The sequence below is a fragment of the Oryctolagus cuniculus genome, chromosome 12 (assembly GCF_051225735.1).
Source record: "Oryctolagus cuniculus isolate XC-2025 breed Fujian yellow rabbit chromosome 12, ASM5122573v1, whole genome shotgun sequence".
Classification (NCBI taxonomy): domain Eukaryota; kingdom Metazoa; phylum Chordata; class Mammalia; order Lagomorpha; family Leporidae; genus Oryctolagus; species Oryctolagus cuniculus.
In genome coordinates, this window is record NC_142878.1 from 88,735,233 (window position 1) to 88,752,748 (window position 17,516).

Below are 17,516 nucleotides of genomic sequence, written 5' to 3' on the forward strand. Positions count from 1 at the left end.
GGACGCTAGGGGGCGCGTCTCTCCGCTGGGGCCAGCCCGAGACCATCCCGCTGCTCCTCCCCACGAGCCCTCAGCTCTGCGCAGCTCCGGCTGGGTCTGTCCCCGCCCGCCCCTCTCCCCATCCCCAGGCTCTTCTCGTTCTCCTCGGGCCCTCTCCCTCCTTGACACATGGGGCCTCTCTGCTGTCCCGGGACTGTGTAACCAATTCACACTTCCGTCCCTTCACTAACCCAGGCCCAACCTAACCCTCACTGCTCCTGGCCACCCTGCATACTCCTCCCTCAGGTCCTCAAGCAGGCGACAGAATCTTCCTCTGGCTCTTAGAAAACAAACAAAAAAACCCGGTCATTTTTGTCGTAGGAGGGCGCCCACAGAAGCACGGTGTGTTTTCCTTAGCCGACTTGAACCCAGACGTGACCTCTTGGTCTCTGCAGCCTCCATGTTCACCTTACCTCCCTGCCCCTACTGGGAGGGAAGCCCAGGGAAGGTTCGGTCGGTTCCCCCATGGCTGAGGGGTCTGCCCCTGGTGGGCCCGCGCCTGCCTTTGGCCAGCTGACGCTTGCATCTGCAGCCTGCGTCTAGTGAGCTCCTCGAAGAAGCGAGAGGTGACTGCCTTTCCAGCCACGTGGGGAGCCCGCAGTGCCAGCCAGAGGTAGGCTTGAACGGGTGCCAACCAGCTCCCGGGCAGTTACGGGTCAAAGAACAATGCTGTACCACATATGCTCCAAGTGGGAACAGAAAGGTCTCCAGAAAACCTAAGGCATTGGCCTTTCGGTGGGCGGGATGGGGCGACATAGGGGGTGGGACCAGGCGGGAGGATGCTTTGAGCAGCCAAGTGTGTCTGCCATGTCGCAGCCTGTTCTGGGGGAGAGCGTGGGCCCAGGGCCTTGTAGTCCCTTCCTGTCTCCTGGTGAGAGCAGAGGTGGCTGAGAAAGACACGTCAGTCCCTGGGGTTAGCCTTGCCAGCATCAGGGCCTAGGGTACCGGTTGGCTTCCAAACTTGCCCCAGCCTGGCTGGTCTCGACCATCTTAAGACGGTGCTGTGCCTGAGCAGGCGTGGGGCTCTGGGTAAGTAGGGCTGCGGTCTGATTGCTTCCTCCCGATTTCTGTTCTTTCCCTGTTAGGGGCTTGGGGCCAAGACTGTGTGGGTAGGGTTGTCCTCCCTACCTCATGTGAGGCTGACTCAGCCAGAGGGCTTCTGGTTCTCCTGGTAGGTCCAGCTCAGCGCCAGGATCTTACCTGGTTCTAAAGCTGAAGTTTATTTGTTTGCTGAGACGTGATCAGGTCTTGGCGACCCAGTTCTCCTCAAGAATGGGCTTTTGGGAGACTTGGAAATCAAAAGATCTATTTATTAAAATTGATGATGGAACGTGGAGCTACCAAGAGTTCCGTGGCACTCAGAGCAACTGGTAAGAGTTTTGATTTGTTTCCCTCCTTAGTGGGATCCAATTAAAAAATCAGAAGATTGTTCAGTGCATATCAAATCAAAGCACATCAGCACAAAGAGTTAGAAGGGCTTAAAGGAGATGTCTTTCAAGCCATGGCTGGCTGATGGATTTCTTTTCCCGACTCAGGAGACCCTCAACATTAGCATTTCCACACACATTAAAGGAAATCAATAACAGCTTCTTTGGCATAATCTCCCATCCCCTTTATATTTTTTTTCGTCTGCCTTGAGATAGGGAAGTGCTGTCACAGAGGCTTTGGAAGGCACAGCGGTTTGATCCCCAGTCTGGCAGAGTAAAGGTTAGTCACAAATCCCACGCTACTCCCGCTACTCCCAGGGGCTTGGTGCTGAGGCTCAAGGGAGGTCCTGACCTCTGATTCTCCGAGGGCCTGTGTTGAAAGTACAGGTTCCTCAGGGCCCGCTGCCTGAACTGCACTTCTGAGAAGCTTTGTTGTTCAGTTCCCAAGATGACTTGGCCTCTACAGAGATGAAGGTTAAGGAGAAATGAAGAAAAAGTAGAATAAGATGGGGCTTGGGAGGAGGAAGCAGTGGGCCACATCTCTCTCTCTCTTTTTTTTTTTTTTTCATGTTTCCTCCCCTCTCTCTCTCCTGTGCTGTCCCTCTCTCATCACCTTGCTGCCGCCCCCTCTAGCCTGGACCAAGTCTGCTCCCATATCATTCTTCCACGCTCCGGGCTCTCTCTTTTCCCCCCACCCTTTCTCCCTCACATTCCATCATGTGCACCAAAGTAGAAGACCTGGGAAATTATGGCTATGACCTTTCTCTTCTGAAAAAATCCTATTATGGAAATTTTCCAATATACACAAAGTTAAAGGGCAATGCTTTAGTAAGTCCCCAGCTTCCACTGCCAGTTCAACCCTCGGTCTTGTTTCAGTCACATCCCTATTCACTTCTCCCCAGTACAGATTCCAGATAGTGTAAATATTGCAGGATGTATCTCAAAAGAGAAGAACTTATTAAAAAAAATTAACTACAGGGACCAGCCCCTGATATAGAAGGCAGTGCTGCCATCTGTGATCCCAGCATCCCATATGGACCCTGGTTTGAGTCCTAGCTGCTCCATATCCGATCCAGCTCTCTGCCATCTGGGGAGTGAACCCGCTGCTGGAAGATCTTTCCCTCTCTCACCCTCTGTAACTCTGCCTTTCAAATACATAAATAAATTTTTTAAATTATAATACCATTATCAAATTTAAAATAATTAATAATGCATCCTTAATGTCATCAAAATGTAGTCAAGGAGCAGGCGTTGTGGCACAGTGAATTAAGCTGCCACTTGGGCACGGACATCCCATTGTGGAAGGCCTGGGTTCTAGTCCTGACTCCATTTCTTCTGACCCGCTCCCTGCTAATCACCTGGGAGGCTGCAGATGACGGCTCAAGTGCTTAGGCCCCTGCCAGCTATTTAGGAGACCTGGATGGAGCCCCTGGATCCTGGCTTCAGCTTAGCCCAGCCCTGGCTGTTGCTGGCATTTGCGGAGTGAACCAGTAGATGTAAGATATGTCTCCTTTTCTGTCACTATGCCTTTGAAATAAATAAAAATCAATAAGCATTTTTTAAAAGAATTTGGTTAGCTTTCAGACATCCAGTTGTCTCATAAACATGGTGAATGTGACTTCTTTACACTTGGAGTATTTACACTTGGAGTATTTGAATCAGGATCTAGATAAGACCCAGACACTGCGATCAGAGGTAAACCTCTGAAGCCCCTTTAGTCTCTAGGCTTCTCCCTCCATGTCTCTTTCCCCTTGCAATGCATTTGATGAAGAAACTGTGGCCCTTTTCTTTTTAATTGCTCTCAATCCTCTTTCAGTCTTTTCCAGAGCGTTTGAGAAAACTACAAAGCTTCTCTCTATTCTAAAATAATGAAAAGACTCACTGAACAAAGAAAAGCTTTTAAACATTTCCAATTCCAATTAACTTTGCCTCTGCTCTGTGAATCAGGGTGAGCCTTATCCACCATGGGTCCCCGGGCTCTATCATGTGATGCTGGGTGTGCGTTTGTGGAGAGAAGACAGGGGCTTGGGGAGGAGGGGAGGTTATTAGAAGTGAAGTCAAAGGGGAAAACAGAATACATTTGGTGGAAAGAACTTTCTCGAAGAAACTTAAGTGGCACTCCTTTATTAGGGATACTGTCTCTTTTGAAAAATGTTATAACGTCTACATTTTAAAAGTCCCCCCCATGACCTGGTCTCCCACTTACCTTGCCCAGCTCACCACTCGCTCTGTTAAAACCTCCGTGGCATGTTTCAGTGAAAAAGCAAGTATATGGGGCCGGCGTTATGGTGCAGTGGATTAAATTGCCACTTGCACTAGCAGCATCCCATATAGGAGTGCTGATTCAAATCCCAGCTGCTCTGCTTCTGATCCAGCTTCCTGCAAATGAGTGTGGGAAGGCAGTGGAGGGTGGCCTAAGTACTTGGGACCCTGCCACTCATGTGGGAGACCCTGATGGAATTCCAACTCTGGCTTCAGCTGGGAAAACCAATGGATGGATGGAAGATACCCTCTCCGTACCCTCATAACTGCCTTTCAGATAAATAATCTTAAAAAGAGAAGAAAAATCAGATAGAGCAAATTACAACAAAATGAGATTTCTTACATCATAGAAGTAATTCAAGTCTATGGAGAGAAAAATTCAGAGTTTCAAAATAGTGAAAAATAAGTGCTTCCTTTCCTAGGATCAACTGTTCATATCTCCTTGCCTCAAGTATTGTTCTCCAAGCTGTTGGCTTGGAGAGCTGAAGTGCCTGAGAGTGAGTTGCTTGTTTTTGCTCCTGTTTTTATTCATGTATGGGTGACAGAAGTACAGCTCCTGCATAATCCTTGCAGAATTGTGTCTACATATTTATGTGTGTGTACTGTACATGAGGGGTCTTCAAAAACTTCATGAAAATCTGTCGTATTAAAAAGCTATGTGTGGGCCGGCGCCGCGGCTCACTAGGCTAATCCTCCACCTAGTGGCGCTGGCACACCGGGTTCTAGTCCCGGTTGGGGCGCCGGATTCTGTCCCGGTTGCCCCTCTTCCAGGCCAGCTCTCTGCTGTGGCCCGGGAGTGCAGTGGAGGATGGCCCAGGTGCTTGGGCCCTGCACCCCATGGGAGACCAGGAAAAGCACCTGGCTCCTGGCTCCTGCCATTGGATCAGCGCGGTGCGCTGGCCGCAGCGCGCCGGCCACGGCGGCCATTGGAGGGTGAACCAACGGCAAAAGGAAGACCTTTCTCTCTGTCTCTCTCTCTCACTGTCCACTCTGCCTGTCAAAAAAAAAAAAAAAAAAAAAAAAAAAAAGCTATGTGTGGATTTCAAAAATACTTTGCACCAAAATAAACTTTATGGGGCTGGTGGTATGGTAATATGGTGATTCTAACATCAGGATTTCCATGTAGGCACCAGTTTGAGTCCCAGCTGCTCCACTTCTGATCCAGCTCTTCCACTGCCCGAGAAAGCAGTGGAAGATGGTTCAAGTCCTTGGGCCCCTGCCACACATGTGGGAGACTTGGATGGAATTCCAGGCTCTTGACTTTGGCCTGGCCCACCCCCGGCCATTGTGGCCATTTGGAGAGTGAACCAGCAGATGGAAGATCTCTCTTTCCCTCTTTCTCTGTAGTTGTGCCTTTCAAATAAATAATTCTTTAAAAAAGTAAACTTTACTTAAAAATAAACAAAGCAAGCTTTTAATTCAATTTTTTCCTTTTTTTTTTAAAGATTTTTTTTATTTGAAAGTCAAAGTTACAGAGAGGCAGAGGCAGAGGCAGAGACAGAGAGAGAGGTCTTCCATCTGCTAGTTCACTCCCCAGATGGCCACAATGGTTGGAGCTGGGCCAATCCAAAGCGAGGAGCCAGGAGCTTCTTCCTGGTCTCCCACAAGGGTGCTGGGGCCCAGGACTTGGGCCATCTTCTACTGCTTCCCCAGGCCATAGCAGAGAGCTGGATTGGAGGTGGAGCATCTGGAGCCAGTGTCCATATGGGATGCTGGCACTGCAAATGGTGGCCTTTACTTACTATGTCACAGCACCACAGCCCCCTCTCATCTTCTTCCTTTCTTTTTTTTTTCAAAAGATTTATTTATTTATTTGAAACTCAGAGTTAGAGAGAGAGAGAGAGAGAGAGAAAGAGAGAGAGATCTTCCATCTGCTGATTCACTCCCTAAATGGCTGGGCCAGGCAGAAGCCAGGAGCCTCCCAAGTGTGTGCAGGGGCCCACACACTTGGGCCATCTTCTACTGCTTTCTCCAGCCATTAGCAGGGAGCTAGATTGGAAGTGCAGCAGCGAGGCCAAGAATCGAATTGGCGCCCATATGGGATGTTGGTGTTCCAGGCAGCAGCTTTACCTGCTATGAAACAGTGCCAGCCCCTCTTCCTGTATCTCTCTCTCTCTCTCTCTCTCTCAGTTTATTTTATTTATTTGAAAGGCAGAGTTACAGAAAAAGGTAGAGACAGAGATATCTTCCATCTGCTGATTTACTTCCTAAATAGCTGCAACAGCCAGGGCTGGACCAGACAGAAGCCAGGAACCGGGAACTTCATCCAGGTCTCCTACGCAGGTGCTGGGGCTCAAGCATTTTGCCATCTTCCACTGCTTTCCCAGGCCACGGGAGAGAGCTGGATCAGAAGAGGAGCGGTTGGGGCCGGCGCTGTGGCTCACTTGGTTAATCCTCCACCTGTGGTGCTGACATCCCATATGGATGCAGGGGTTCTAGTCCCGGTTGCTCCTCTTCCAGTTCAGCTCTCTGCTGTGGCCTGGGAAGGCAGTGGAGGATGGCCCAAGTGCTTGGGCCCTGCACCCGCATGGGAGACCAGGAAGAAGCACCTGGCTCCTGGCTCCGGATCGGCGCAGCTCCGGCTGTTGTGGACATTTGGGGAGTGAACCAACGGAAGGAAGACCTCTCTCTCTCTCTCTCTCTCTCTCTCTAACTCTGTCAAATAAATTAAAAAAAAAGAGGAGCCACTGGGACTTGAACCAGTGCCCATCTGAGATGCTGGCATTGCAGGCACAAGAAAGCTTGTCTTTCCTGTTTTTTTTTTTTTTTTAATTAAAATAGGTAATTAATTAGAGAGGCACAGAGAGACAAGTGGAGAGGAGGCCTGGGCTGGGCCAGGCTGAAGACAAGAGCTTCAATCTAGTTCTCCTACATGATGGCAGGGACCCAGCGCTTGAGTGATCACCAGTGCCCCCCAGCGCCTGCATTAGCAGGAAGCCAGGGTTAGGAGGCAGAGCTGGAGTTGGGAATCAAACCCAGGCACTCTGACAGGTGATGCAGGCTTCCCAGCTGATAGGCTAATACACCACCACAACCCCTCTGCACTTTCCTGGTTTTTGTTTGTTTGTTGAAGCATTTTTTAAAAAATATTTATTTGGAAGGCAGAGTAGGGGAGAAAAGAGAGAGTGGTGGTGGGGAGAGAGAGAGAGAGAGATTTTCAATCTGCTCATTTACTCTCCAAATGACTACAACAGTCAGGTCTGGGCCAGGCCAAAGCCAGGACCCAGGAACTCCATCTGGGTCTCCCACATGGATTACAGGGGCCCAATCATTTGGGCCCTCATCTGCTGTTTTCCCAGGCACATTAGCAGGAAGACAGATTGTAAGCACTGGATTGGAACTTAAACCAGCACTCCGATAGGGGATTTTGGCACAGCTTAACCTGCTGTGCCACAGTGCCGACCCCTTCTGGTTTTGTAAATAAGGAATCTGAGGATGAGAGACCTTGAGAAGCTTGTTCCTAGTCAGGCCTGCTACTTTATTAGTGCTTGCAAAGTAGTACTTGTAGGGTAAATCTAGCTCCTGAACCCATTTCCTTTGCTCTTTCACATTCTGCTGTTGGGCCTTGGAATGCCTATTAGTGGGTCATTCAGTGCAGACACAACCCTCCACACTCCCCACTTTCTCTGAAGAGAGGGAATGTAAGTTATCTCTCTGTACCCAGGCCCTGGAGGCATTTTAATGTGCCATGCCTATCAGATCTTGTCCACTTCCCACTGTGCAACTGTGCTGTCAACTCCTGATGCGGACCTAGAAATAAACCAGCCTCAGGCACAGACCTTCCATGTCAGACAGTTTCCTTTTCTGTTAGTAGACGATGGGAAAGGCCTCAAGCTTTGGAGGACGAGGAAGGGCCTCCTTGCTGTCCTGCCAAGCTCATTGCCTTGCTGGGAAGGCAGTCCACTCTCCCATGTGGGTGGCAGGGACCCAGTTACTTCAGCCATCATTTGCTGCCTCCCAGGATCTGCATTAGCAGGAACGTAGAATGAGGAGCAGGGTGGCACTCAGCCCCAGGCACTCTGATAGGGGATGTGGATGTGCACTCAACGCCAGTCCCTGAATTTTGATATTACATAAATAATAGAGGGATCATTCCAGGAAAAAAAAGTCACTTGTAATTCCACTTTGTGAATTGTGTTCCTTTTTCCGTCTTTCTGGGCCAGAAAGACTGTATCAGACAGTTGGCATGAAAGGGAAGGAACTGTTACAGGTCATGGAGGGGAGGGCAGTGGCAGGAGCCAGTTAGTGGGTTCTTTCCCTCAGCTTAGTATAGAAACAAAAAGCAAGGTAACAATTTGCAAAGAAGTGGAAACTTTTATTTGATTGGCAAGCAACAGCGGAACATCTGGTCTGAGAGAGCAGGAGGAGGGCCGGAATGGGACACTCACTTTCAGGAAGTGCCCAGGGTTTTTAAGGCATTACTATCTGTTCATTGGACCATTTAATAGGGGTGCCCATTGGATGAGGTTTCACATATGTATGTCGATTGGCTTGGAGCTCATGGAAATAGCAGGAATCTCTTGGAGACAGCCCCATTCTCCTTAGGGTCTCTCTCGGCCAGTCCCCTGCTAGCTCTGGGTGGAAGATTGCAACTAACTTGTGATTAAAGTGGCCAAGTTACACATGCAGTACAGGGAGCTATGTGGGGGAGAGGGGGGCAGGTCCAGAAAGAAGCTTTCCAGCACAGCTGGCAGCCTGCTTGCACAAACTTGCAGCCTGCTTGTGCAGGACACAATACCTAAAGTCTGAGGGGTCCACTGGGTGGCCTCAGGAACGATTGGGCTCTGCTACCAGCAGTATAACTAGCAGAGCTCAGCACCCCTCTCCAGGCTCCCAACACCTAGAGCAGCCTCTAGGCACCCAGAGATGAGGCTGGCTGTTCTGCAGGGGAGTGCGCACTACAGTGGACTTCAGCAGCCGTGACAGCTGCCTTCGTGCTGTTCCAGCTTATTCAGGATGAGGAGCGCAGTCTGGGAGGGGTTACTTGTTTTCAGATGAAAGTAACCCAAAGCAGCATGCCATCCACCTACCCTGGAGACAGCAGGCAACGGAGAGGGGGCAGTCGGTAACTTTAGGCTGAGTCAGCTGATGACTGAAATGGCTTCCAGGTCAACGGGAGGGCCACAAGGTCCCCCCTGCTCTATCCCACTCCCACTTTGATCAGCACCAAGTCGTGGGCTAGGGGTACAGGAGGCTCAGGGAGCCAACTCCTTGGGTTGTCTGAGACATCCCAGACTGTTCTGGGGAGATCTGCCAGTGCCTTCTCTCCAAAGGATTTCCTTAGGACTACTAAAATGTATTTCACACATGACATGTTTTAAAGTTTGCCAAGTGGGGTGGTGTTTGGCACAGTAGTTAAGCTGCCACTTGGGATACTCCCATCTTGTATTCCGAAGTACCTGGGTTCAAGTCCCAGGCCTGCTCTCCATCCAGTTTCCTGCTTATGTGTACCCTGGTAGGTAGCAGGTGATGGTTCAAGTGACTGAGCCCCTGCCACCCACCTGGATTGAGTCCCTGGCTCTTGGCTTCCACCTGGTCTAGTTTTGGCTATTGCAGGCATTTGGGGAGTGAACCAACAGATAGGAGGTATCTGTCTCTGTCTCTCTGCCTTTCAAATAAATAAAATAAATCTTAAAAATTTGGAAAGTTTGCAAAGTATTCTCTCCACAGTTGCTCATTTTTAATTTTGCTTTTGCACATCTACCCTACAGATAGGTAGGACAGGGCTTCTTGTCTCACATTTACTTTAGAGTCAACCAGTAGCAAGCGGAACCTTGTGCTAACCCAGTCTTCTGATCTCTTAAGCCTCAAGCACTTTCCCTTGGTTTCCTCAGAGCTGACTCCTTCCAGATCTTTCTGCTGCTTCATCATGAAAACCCTGGACCAGCTCTTGTTCCCATAGTTTAGAAACGGGTTTGAGAAGTTCTTCCAATTCTCCATTGACCCCAGGGGCCCATGGCAAGTCCCTGGTGGAAGGTCCACCCCCTCTGGCTTGGTCAGAGGCTCTGGGACCCAGAACTTGTGCAATGCCCTGATAAGCCTCTTAAAGGAGGCGGGTATTAGCCGGGATCGGATATTCTTCCCCTGACATGCCCTTCACACTCGACCCTGCCTTGAATTAGGATTCCACAGGGGAAGCTGGGGACGGGAGATTGGGGCGCTCCCTGCTGTGCAGCATCAGACCCACTCTTTGAGACAGTGGACTCTGACACGTCTCCAGCACCGAGAAGACACCCAGACGTCGAGGTTTGAAGGTAAATGATGTGGTTAGGTCGGAGGGACCAACGGGAGTGCCAGCTCCGCTCTCACTCAGGCACACGGGAAGCACAGAGACCCCCCAGTGTCTGCAGGAGGGAGACGTGGGCTTGCTACAAAGTGCTGAGTTCATGGTAAGGGGCAGAGTGAGGAGTTAACAGCAGTCATGGACAAAGAAGGACGCTCACTTGCTCCTGCTTCTCCTTTTGCTTGTTCCTCTTTTGCTTTTTCAGACAATTGCTTTTGCATGTCTCATTCGTGTGGGGTGCTGGGAAGGCTGGGGAGTTGAAGGCCCATAGACCGTGCTGCACACTGGCTGTGTGATGTCACCAAGTCACATCTGTTCTGCGGACTTCGGTGTCTTCATTCATGTCTCACATGAGTTGTACCAGCTAGATCCTATGGGTTATTCAGCTCTCTTCCAGTATGAGGGTACTTCAGAAAATAGAGGGCACTTTAGAAAAATAGAATCAAAAGAGAATTTTTTTTGGTGCAAATTTTTTTTGACATCCATGGATAATTTTTATGTGTTTCTCATGAACATTTTGAAGACCTCACATATATGGCTATTGTCTGCAAAGCCTGTCATTCCTAGTTACTGTTTTATAATAATGCATGGACATTGATTAGAAATTTAATGGCATTTACTTGGGCTGGGCCTCAATGCCCTTTATGCACTGAGGACTGTTTGAGGGCCTCTCATGTTCTTCCTCCCTGCAGCCTTGCGTAAGAATAACCCAGTGGGTCCCATGCATTTTAGAGACCTTCTGTGTATTTGCTCAGTCAGCATTTCTGTAACATAGGTATTATTGCTATGTTATGTAAGTATTGTGATTATTCCACTAAAATTTTAAATGTTACAACATGTATATGATGAAAAGTTCAAACTAACAGGAGATACAGTGAGAACCAAGTCTCCTTTTGACTTCTGATACTCAGTTGCCCTTCCCTGGATGTCCTGGCATGATCAATATAGACCTTGTCATGCTTGTGTCACTGATGAGGCACCAAGCCTCACCTGTCCAGGATGACACAGCAGAGCTGAGAGTCCAGGCCCTTGACTTCACTCCCTGCATTTCTCACACCACACCACACTACAGCATGCCACACGACACTATTCCACACCACACCACACTACAGCATGCCACACGACACTATTCCACACCACACCACACCATGCCATGTCACACCCCACCATGCCATACCATGCCATGTCATACCCCACCACACCACACCATGCCATGTCACACCCCACCATGCCACACCATGCCACGTCATACCCCACCATGCCATACTGTGCCACACCATACCAAACCATGCCATACCATGCCGTACTACACCACATCATACTACACCACACCACACCACACCATACCCCACCATACCACACATTGCCATATCACATCATGCCAAACAATGCCACATCACACCATGCCACAAGCCACACCATGCTACACTATATCACACCACGCCATACCACACCACGCTATACCATGTCACACCATGCCATACCATGCTACACCATGCCACATCACACTACACTACACTATACCATGTTACACCATGCCACACCATACCATACTACACCAGGTCACACCATGCCACACCATGACACACCACACCACGCCACACCATACCAGGCCCCACCACACTATGCCACGTCACACCATGCCACAAGCCACACCATGCCACACTAATCACAACACGCCATACCATACCACGCTACACCATGTCACACCATGCCACACCACACTACACCATGACACACCACACCATGTCACACCACACCACACCATACCACATCAGGCCACACCACACTATACCATGTCACACCATACCATACTGCACTATGTCATACCATGCCACACCACGCTACACCATGTCACACCACACCACGCCACACCACACTATAACATGTCATACCACACTACTCCACACCACGCTATACCATGTCACACCATATCATACTGTACCACACCACACCATGCCACACCACACCATGCCACAGCGTTGGGGAAGCTTCATGACATTGACCATGAAGCTTTGTGCTCTCTGGTTGTTGTAGTGGAATAATTTTAAATCAGTCCCAAAACACATGGGGTCTTAATGTCCTCAACTTGCCCTCCACCACTGCCTCATTTTGTCTGCAGCCTAAAATCTTGTCTCCTTGCCCCCTTCCTGGCCTTGGTAAGTTGAGACCTAGGCCTGGGCACCAACTGTGAATGACTAAGCTCCTAGAAATTTAGGTTAGGCCCCGAGGAGGAGTGGCAGACCCTTTGCAGAGAGTCAGGGGGGACTGGGTAGATCGGGACGCAGCAGAGGAGTGGGAGGCTGCACAGCAGGAGGATCCCTTTCCCCCAAGAGCGGGCATTGCTCCTGGGACGGGGGCAGGCATGGTTTGCTCCAGCAGGACAAGCCCCCTGTGTGAGACCTTTGTGTCCCTTAGGCTTTTCCAAATAACAGTGTTGGGGATCCCAGATCCCCTCTTAGAGACAAATAACTTCTTTTTTCTCCCCCCTAGGTTATTGGATACCCCTCACCTGGGCTGCATGGAGAAATCTTCCCTGATCAGCAACCTGAGTGCTAGAGCCGCCTCCAGTTTTCCATGGACAGAATGAGGAGCCCTGTGTAACCGGATGTAACTGACCACCATGGGGAAACTGATCAGGATGGGGACGCAGGAGAGGCGGTTGCTCCGGCTGAGGCGGCTTCACTGGAGTCGCCTCCTTTTCCTATTAGGGATGTTGATCATTGGTTCCACCTATCAGCACTTGAGGAGACCTCGGGGCCTCCCCTCCCCATGGGCAGACGTTTCTTTCCAACAGCCTGTAAAGCTGGCCAGCAGGGGCTTCCCCAGTGACAGGGTTATGATAGCGAGCAGGGACCCTCCAGAGGCTGACTCTGAAATGGAGGATAAGATGCTGGCACCCCAAGCCACGGCGGGCAGGGACGAAGCAGCAACACCTAGCCAAACTAGAGAGAGCACCCCTAGTATGCTCAGACGCACAGCCAAGACCACTCCGACGACTCCGGAGATTCACCCCAGCCCAACAGCCGCAGGGACAGAAAGAATCCCGCCAACGCCCGGGAGAGTATTGCATCACTACACCTCAAGTTCAGGTAGACAAACCGTAAAAAGTTATACCCCAGCACCCCGGCGAGAAGTGAAGAGCTCCAGCCCCGCTGCAGCCAGGGGGACGGGGAAGAGGTACACCCCACCCCCACCTGCTGCAGTGGTGCACACTTCGACACCATCTGCGATCGCGACGGTGGGAACCAGCCACGCCATTGCCTCCCGGACAACCGTGAAAGAAAGCCAAACTACGGCAACGTATAAGGTATTGGAGACCAGCCCTCCGGAGAGAACAGTGCAGGAAGCTACCCGCACTGCTCTCAAGGAGACGGCTGAGCACAGCCCAGCTCTGCTGATGCAGGATGTGGACACAAACATCTTGACTTCTCCAAGGAGTACAATTAAAAAACCCGCCGTAACCACCCCCAGAAGAGCGGAAAAGAACAGTGTAACTGATCCCTGGAGGCTGGGGGGCAAGGACAGCCCGACTCCCCAGGGAGCAGTCCTGGAGCACTCCCTGGCCATCCCTGAGGAGCGAGTGACTGTGAGCACCATGACCCGCAGCAGCCCAGCAGACCCCAAGGCCTCCACTGCTGCCTGGAGGGTTAGGAGTCCCATGCCCAGAACGAGTGCACCCCCTATCAGGACCGCCTCCACCACCATGAGGGGACTGGCAAGGAAAGCTTCCACAGCACCTGGAACCTCAGCAACCCCCAAACTCAGGGCAAATCCAACCACCCAGGTCCGTCACTGTGTGGTTGTGGAGCCAGCCCCAGCTGTGCCCACCAGCCCCTCCCCAGGCCTGACAACAGTGCTACTCCCCGAGGCCCCCAGTCCCAGCACCCCCATACAGCCCCCTGGCTGGCCAGACCTCCACTCCAAGGCAGAGTACCCCCCGGACCTATTTAGCGTGGAGGAGCGGCAGCAGGGCTGGGTGGTCCTGCATATCTTTGGCATGATGTATGTGTTTGTGGCCTTGGCCATCGTGTGTGATGAGTACTTCGTTCCAGCTCTGGGCGTCATCACAGATAAGCTACAGATCTCCGAGGATGTGGCAGGTGCCACATTCATGGCTGCTGGAGGCTCCGCCCCCGAGCTCTTCACCTCCCTCATCGGTGTGTTCATTTCCCACAGCAACGTGGGCATCGGCACCATCGTGGGCTCTGCTGTGTTCAATATCCTCTTTGTCATCGGCACCTGCGCCCTCTTCTCCCGGGAGATCCTCAACCTCACCTGGTGGCCCTTGTTCCGCGATGTCTCCTTCTACATCCTGGACCTGACGATGCTCATCCTCTTCTTCCTGGACAGCCTCATTGCCTGGTGGGAGAGCCTCCTGCTGCTGCTGGCCTACGCCCTCTACGTATTCGCCATGAAGTGGAACAAGCAGACAGAGCTCTGGGTGAAGGAGCAGCTCAGCAAGAGGCCCCTGGCCAAGGTCATGGCCCTGGGAGACCTCAGCAAGGTAAGGACAGGCTTCTCTAGCCCCTTTGGGGTGGAGAGGTGGGAAGTAGAAGGTGCTGGATCAGACCGCCAGAGGTGGGTGCTCTGGTTCCCTGGCAACCAACATTTCCCGGCTGCCTGTTCTCCCCATGGGTGCCTGAGCACTAGACGGGTGCCTGGGCACTCATGTATCTGTGGCTGTGCTCCTAATCAGCCTTTAAAATGGTTGATATCACGATGCCCATTGTCAGGGGAGGAAACGGAGGCCTAAAGCAGTTACACTGCTGGTTTGGAATCACATTGCAAATAGGTAGAGGAGCCAGGATTTGAACCCAGGCTGGTCAGACTTGGGTCCTAGGAAATAACATCACACTTGGGCTTTGTGTGGCAGGAAAAGTGCACTTTATGTACATGGTGTTCTGGGCTCACCTGGCACCCTCGCTGTCATTTAATCCATTTTGTTCACATTCCAGACTTGGAGGGGGCTGCTGGTGGCTTGGATGAGGTCTGAGGAGGGAGGGGCTTATTTATTCTAAAATGTTGGGGAAGACAGGAGCCGCACTCCTCCTGTGACAAGCCCTGGGGCCGGGCCTGTCTCTGTGCTGACTGGAGAGCAGGTACTTTTTTCCAGTAACTTCTCTGAACCTGGAAGGACCTTCCTGCTAGATTCACTGGGTGATCTGATGACCTGGAGTAGGAGATTGAAGGAGGAAGTGATCATTGAGCATTCATCCCAGACTCCTCTGTTCCTTGAGATTCCAAAGGGAGGGTGCCCTAGGGGACACGAGCCCTCTTCTTTCTTGCTCCCAAGAGTGAGTTCAGGCCAGAGGTGGCTCCCAGCCTGCCGGGTTCAGGTCTCAGAGAAGCCACTAGAACGAGTAGAATTTTGCGTGCAAACAGTGGAAGGATTTAGCTACTTAATCCAGAGCAGTTCTGATGAGTGAGCAGGATGGAGACCGAACTCAGCAACATTTGGGAGTACATTAGGCCAGGGAGATTAAATGCATTTCCTCTAGACTTTTTCTTTTTATTTGAGAATCACACACACACACACACACACACACACACAAAAGGGCCAGGTGGGAGAGGGAGAGAGAGCGAGCGAGCCTCTCTGCTGGTTCATTCCCCAAGTGCCGGCAACAGCTGAGGCTTAGTCCAAAGCTGGGAGCCAGGATCTCAGTCCAGGTCTCCTACATGGCAGGGACCCAACAACTTGAGCCATCACCTGCTGTCTCCCAGGATGTACATTTTTTTTAAGATTTATTTTATTTATTTGAAAGACAGTTACAGAGAGAGGTAGAGACAGAGAGAGAGTTCTTCCATCCACTGGTTCACTCCCCAAATGGCCGCAACGGCTGGAGCTGCGCTGATCCGAAGCCAGGAGCTTCTTCCTGGTCTCCCACGTGGGTGCATAACAGGAAGCTGGAATCAGGAATGAAAAAGGGATTTGAACCCAGCACTCTGTTACAGGATGTGTGCATCCCAACTGGTGGTTTAACTGCAAGACCGAATGCCCACCCTGCTTTAGAAGTTTTGAGACAACATGGCATTCTGGCCAGAGTACAGAACTGAGGGCCAGGACACCGAGTTCTCATCCACTTTGCCTTTAGTTCCTTTAGTTAGCCGTGCAACCTTTGCCAGGTGCCTTCCTTTCTCTAGGGAGACGGCAGGGTCCAGTGGTGCTAACACTAACAGCCCTTGGCAATGGCCTGCCGGCAGGGTCCAGCACAGCAGTGGTCAGACGAGCTCCTTTTGCCTCATTTACTGCTGGCCCAGAAAGGACAAACGTCCCACCCTGGGTCCTACAGCCAGGAGGACGGCCCGGGAATGCAGTCTCCTAACCCCACATTCAGTGCATTTCCCACGGCCCTGCTGCTCCACAAAGCCCAAGGCAGAGAAAGGGAGGGTCAGCGCTGCACAGCTCAAAATGAGGAAGTGGGGGGGCTTCCTGATGAGGTTCTCAGGGCAGGCCTTGCTTAGGGGGTGGCCCCGCTGCCCTACCCTGCTCCTCGGGGCTTGGAAAAATTCATGGAAGATGGAACTAGACGATGTTCATGTTGGCTCGAAAAAATTTTTGAAATCTATGCATAGCTTTTCTCATGCACATTTTCATGTCCTTGTTGAAGACCGCCTTGTACGCATGGCCAATAGTTTCCAGAATGCCTCTGCTTTGCCTTCTGGTCCTTCAGAGTGCTCTGCCTTTATTGAAACATAAAAAATTCAGAATTTTCCATTTCATCAGAGCTAGATCCTCAAAGCAAAGTCCGTGCTCTCCATCTCTGCTTCTCAAATAGATTTAAGAAAAGGGGCCTGGGGGTGGGGGTGGGAGGGGTTCAGATGCTGCTTAGGATGCCCATGCCCCACATCAGAGCGCCTGCCCAAGTCTGCTTCCAGCTCCAGCTTCCTGCTAGTGCAGACTCCGGGAGGTAGTGGTAATGATCCAAGTCCTTGGGTTTCTGCCACCCATGTGAGAGACCTGGATTGAGTTCTCAGCTTCTGGAGTCAGCCCAGCCCAGAACCAGCTGTTTTGGGCATTTGGGGAGTGACATGGGGAGTACATGGGAGCTCTGTGTCTATTTTTCTGTCTGTCTGTCTTTCCCTCTGCCTCTCAAATACATTTTTTTTAAAAAGCTTGCCATGGCCGACACCGTGGCTCACTAGGCTAATCCTCCGCCTGTGGCACCAGCACCCCGGGTTCTCGTCCCGGTTGGGGCACCAGATTCTGTCCCAGTTGCCTCTCTTCCAGTCCAGCTCTCTGCTGTGGCCCAAGAAGGCAGTGGAGGATGGCCCAAGTGCTTGGGCCCTGTACCCGCATGGGAGACCAGGAGGAAGCACCTGGCTCCTGGCTTCGGATCGGCGCGGTGTGCCGGCCGTAGCGGCCGTTTGGGGAGTGAACCAATGGAAAAAGGAAAACCTTTCTCTGTGTCTCTCACTGTCTAACTCTACCTGTCAAATAAATTAAAAAAAAAAAAAAAAAAGCTTTCCAAGAAAATGAAGCATAATTGTGAAGCATAATTGTG

The 17,516-nt window shown here is 51.1% G+C and overlaps 1 protein-coding gene across 3 annotated transcripts in view; it reads left to right on the forward strand.

The window, feature by feature from the left end:
- The first annotated feature begins 53 nt into the window (after nucleotides 1-53).
- Nucleotides 54-17,516, forward strand: part of SLC24A1 (solute carrier family 24 member 1) — a 44,173-nt gene continuing 26,710 nt past the window's right edge. Inside the window, exons 1-2 of one of the 3 annotated variants that reach the window (XM_070054388.2) lie at nucleotides 54-652; nucleotides 12,505-14,518. In XM_070054388.2, the coding sequence (XP_069910489.2) occupies nucleotides 12,635-14,518 (1,884 nt within the window). In that variant the 5' untranslated portion in view covers nucleotides 54-652; nucleotides 12,505-12,634. Of the gene's footprint in view, nucleotides 653-883; nucleotides 1,069-6,482; nucleotides 9,983-12,504; nucleotides 14,519-17,516 lie in introns of those variants that run through there. The other 2 variants (XM_089310597.1, XM_070054387.2) reach the window with 2 other exon arrangements.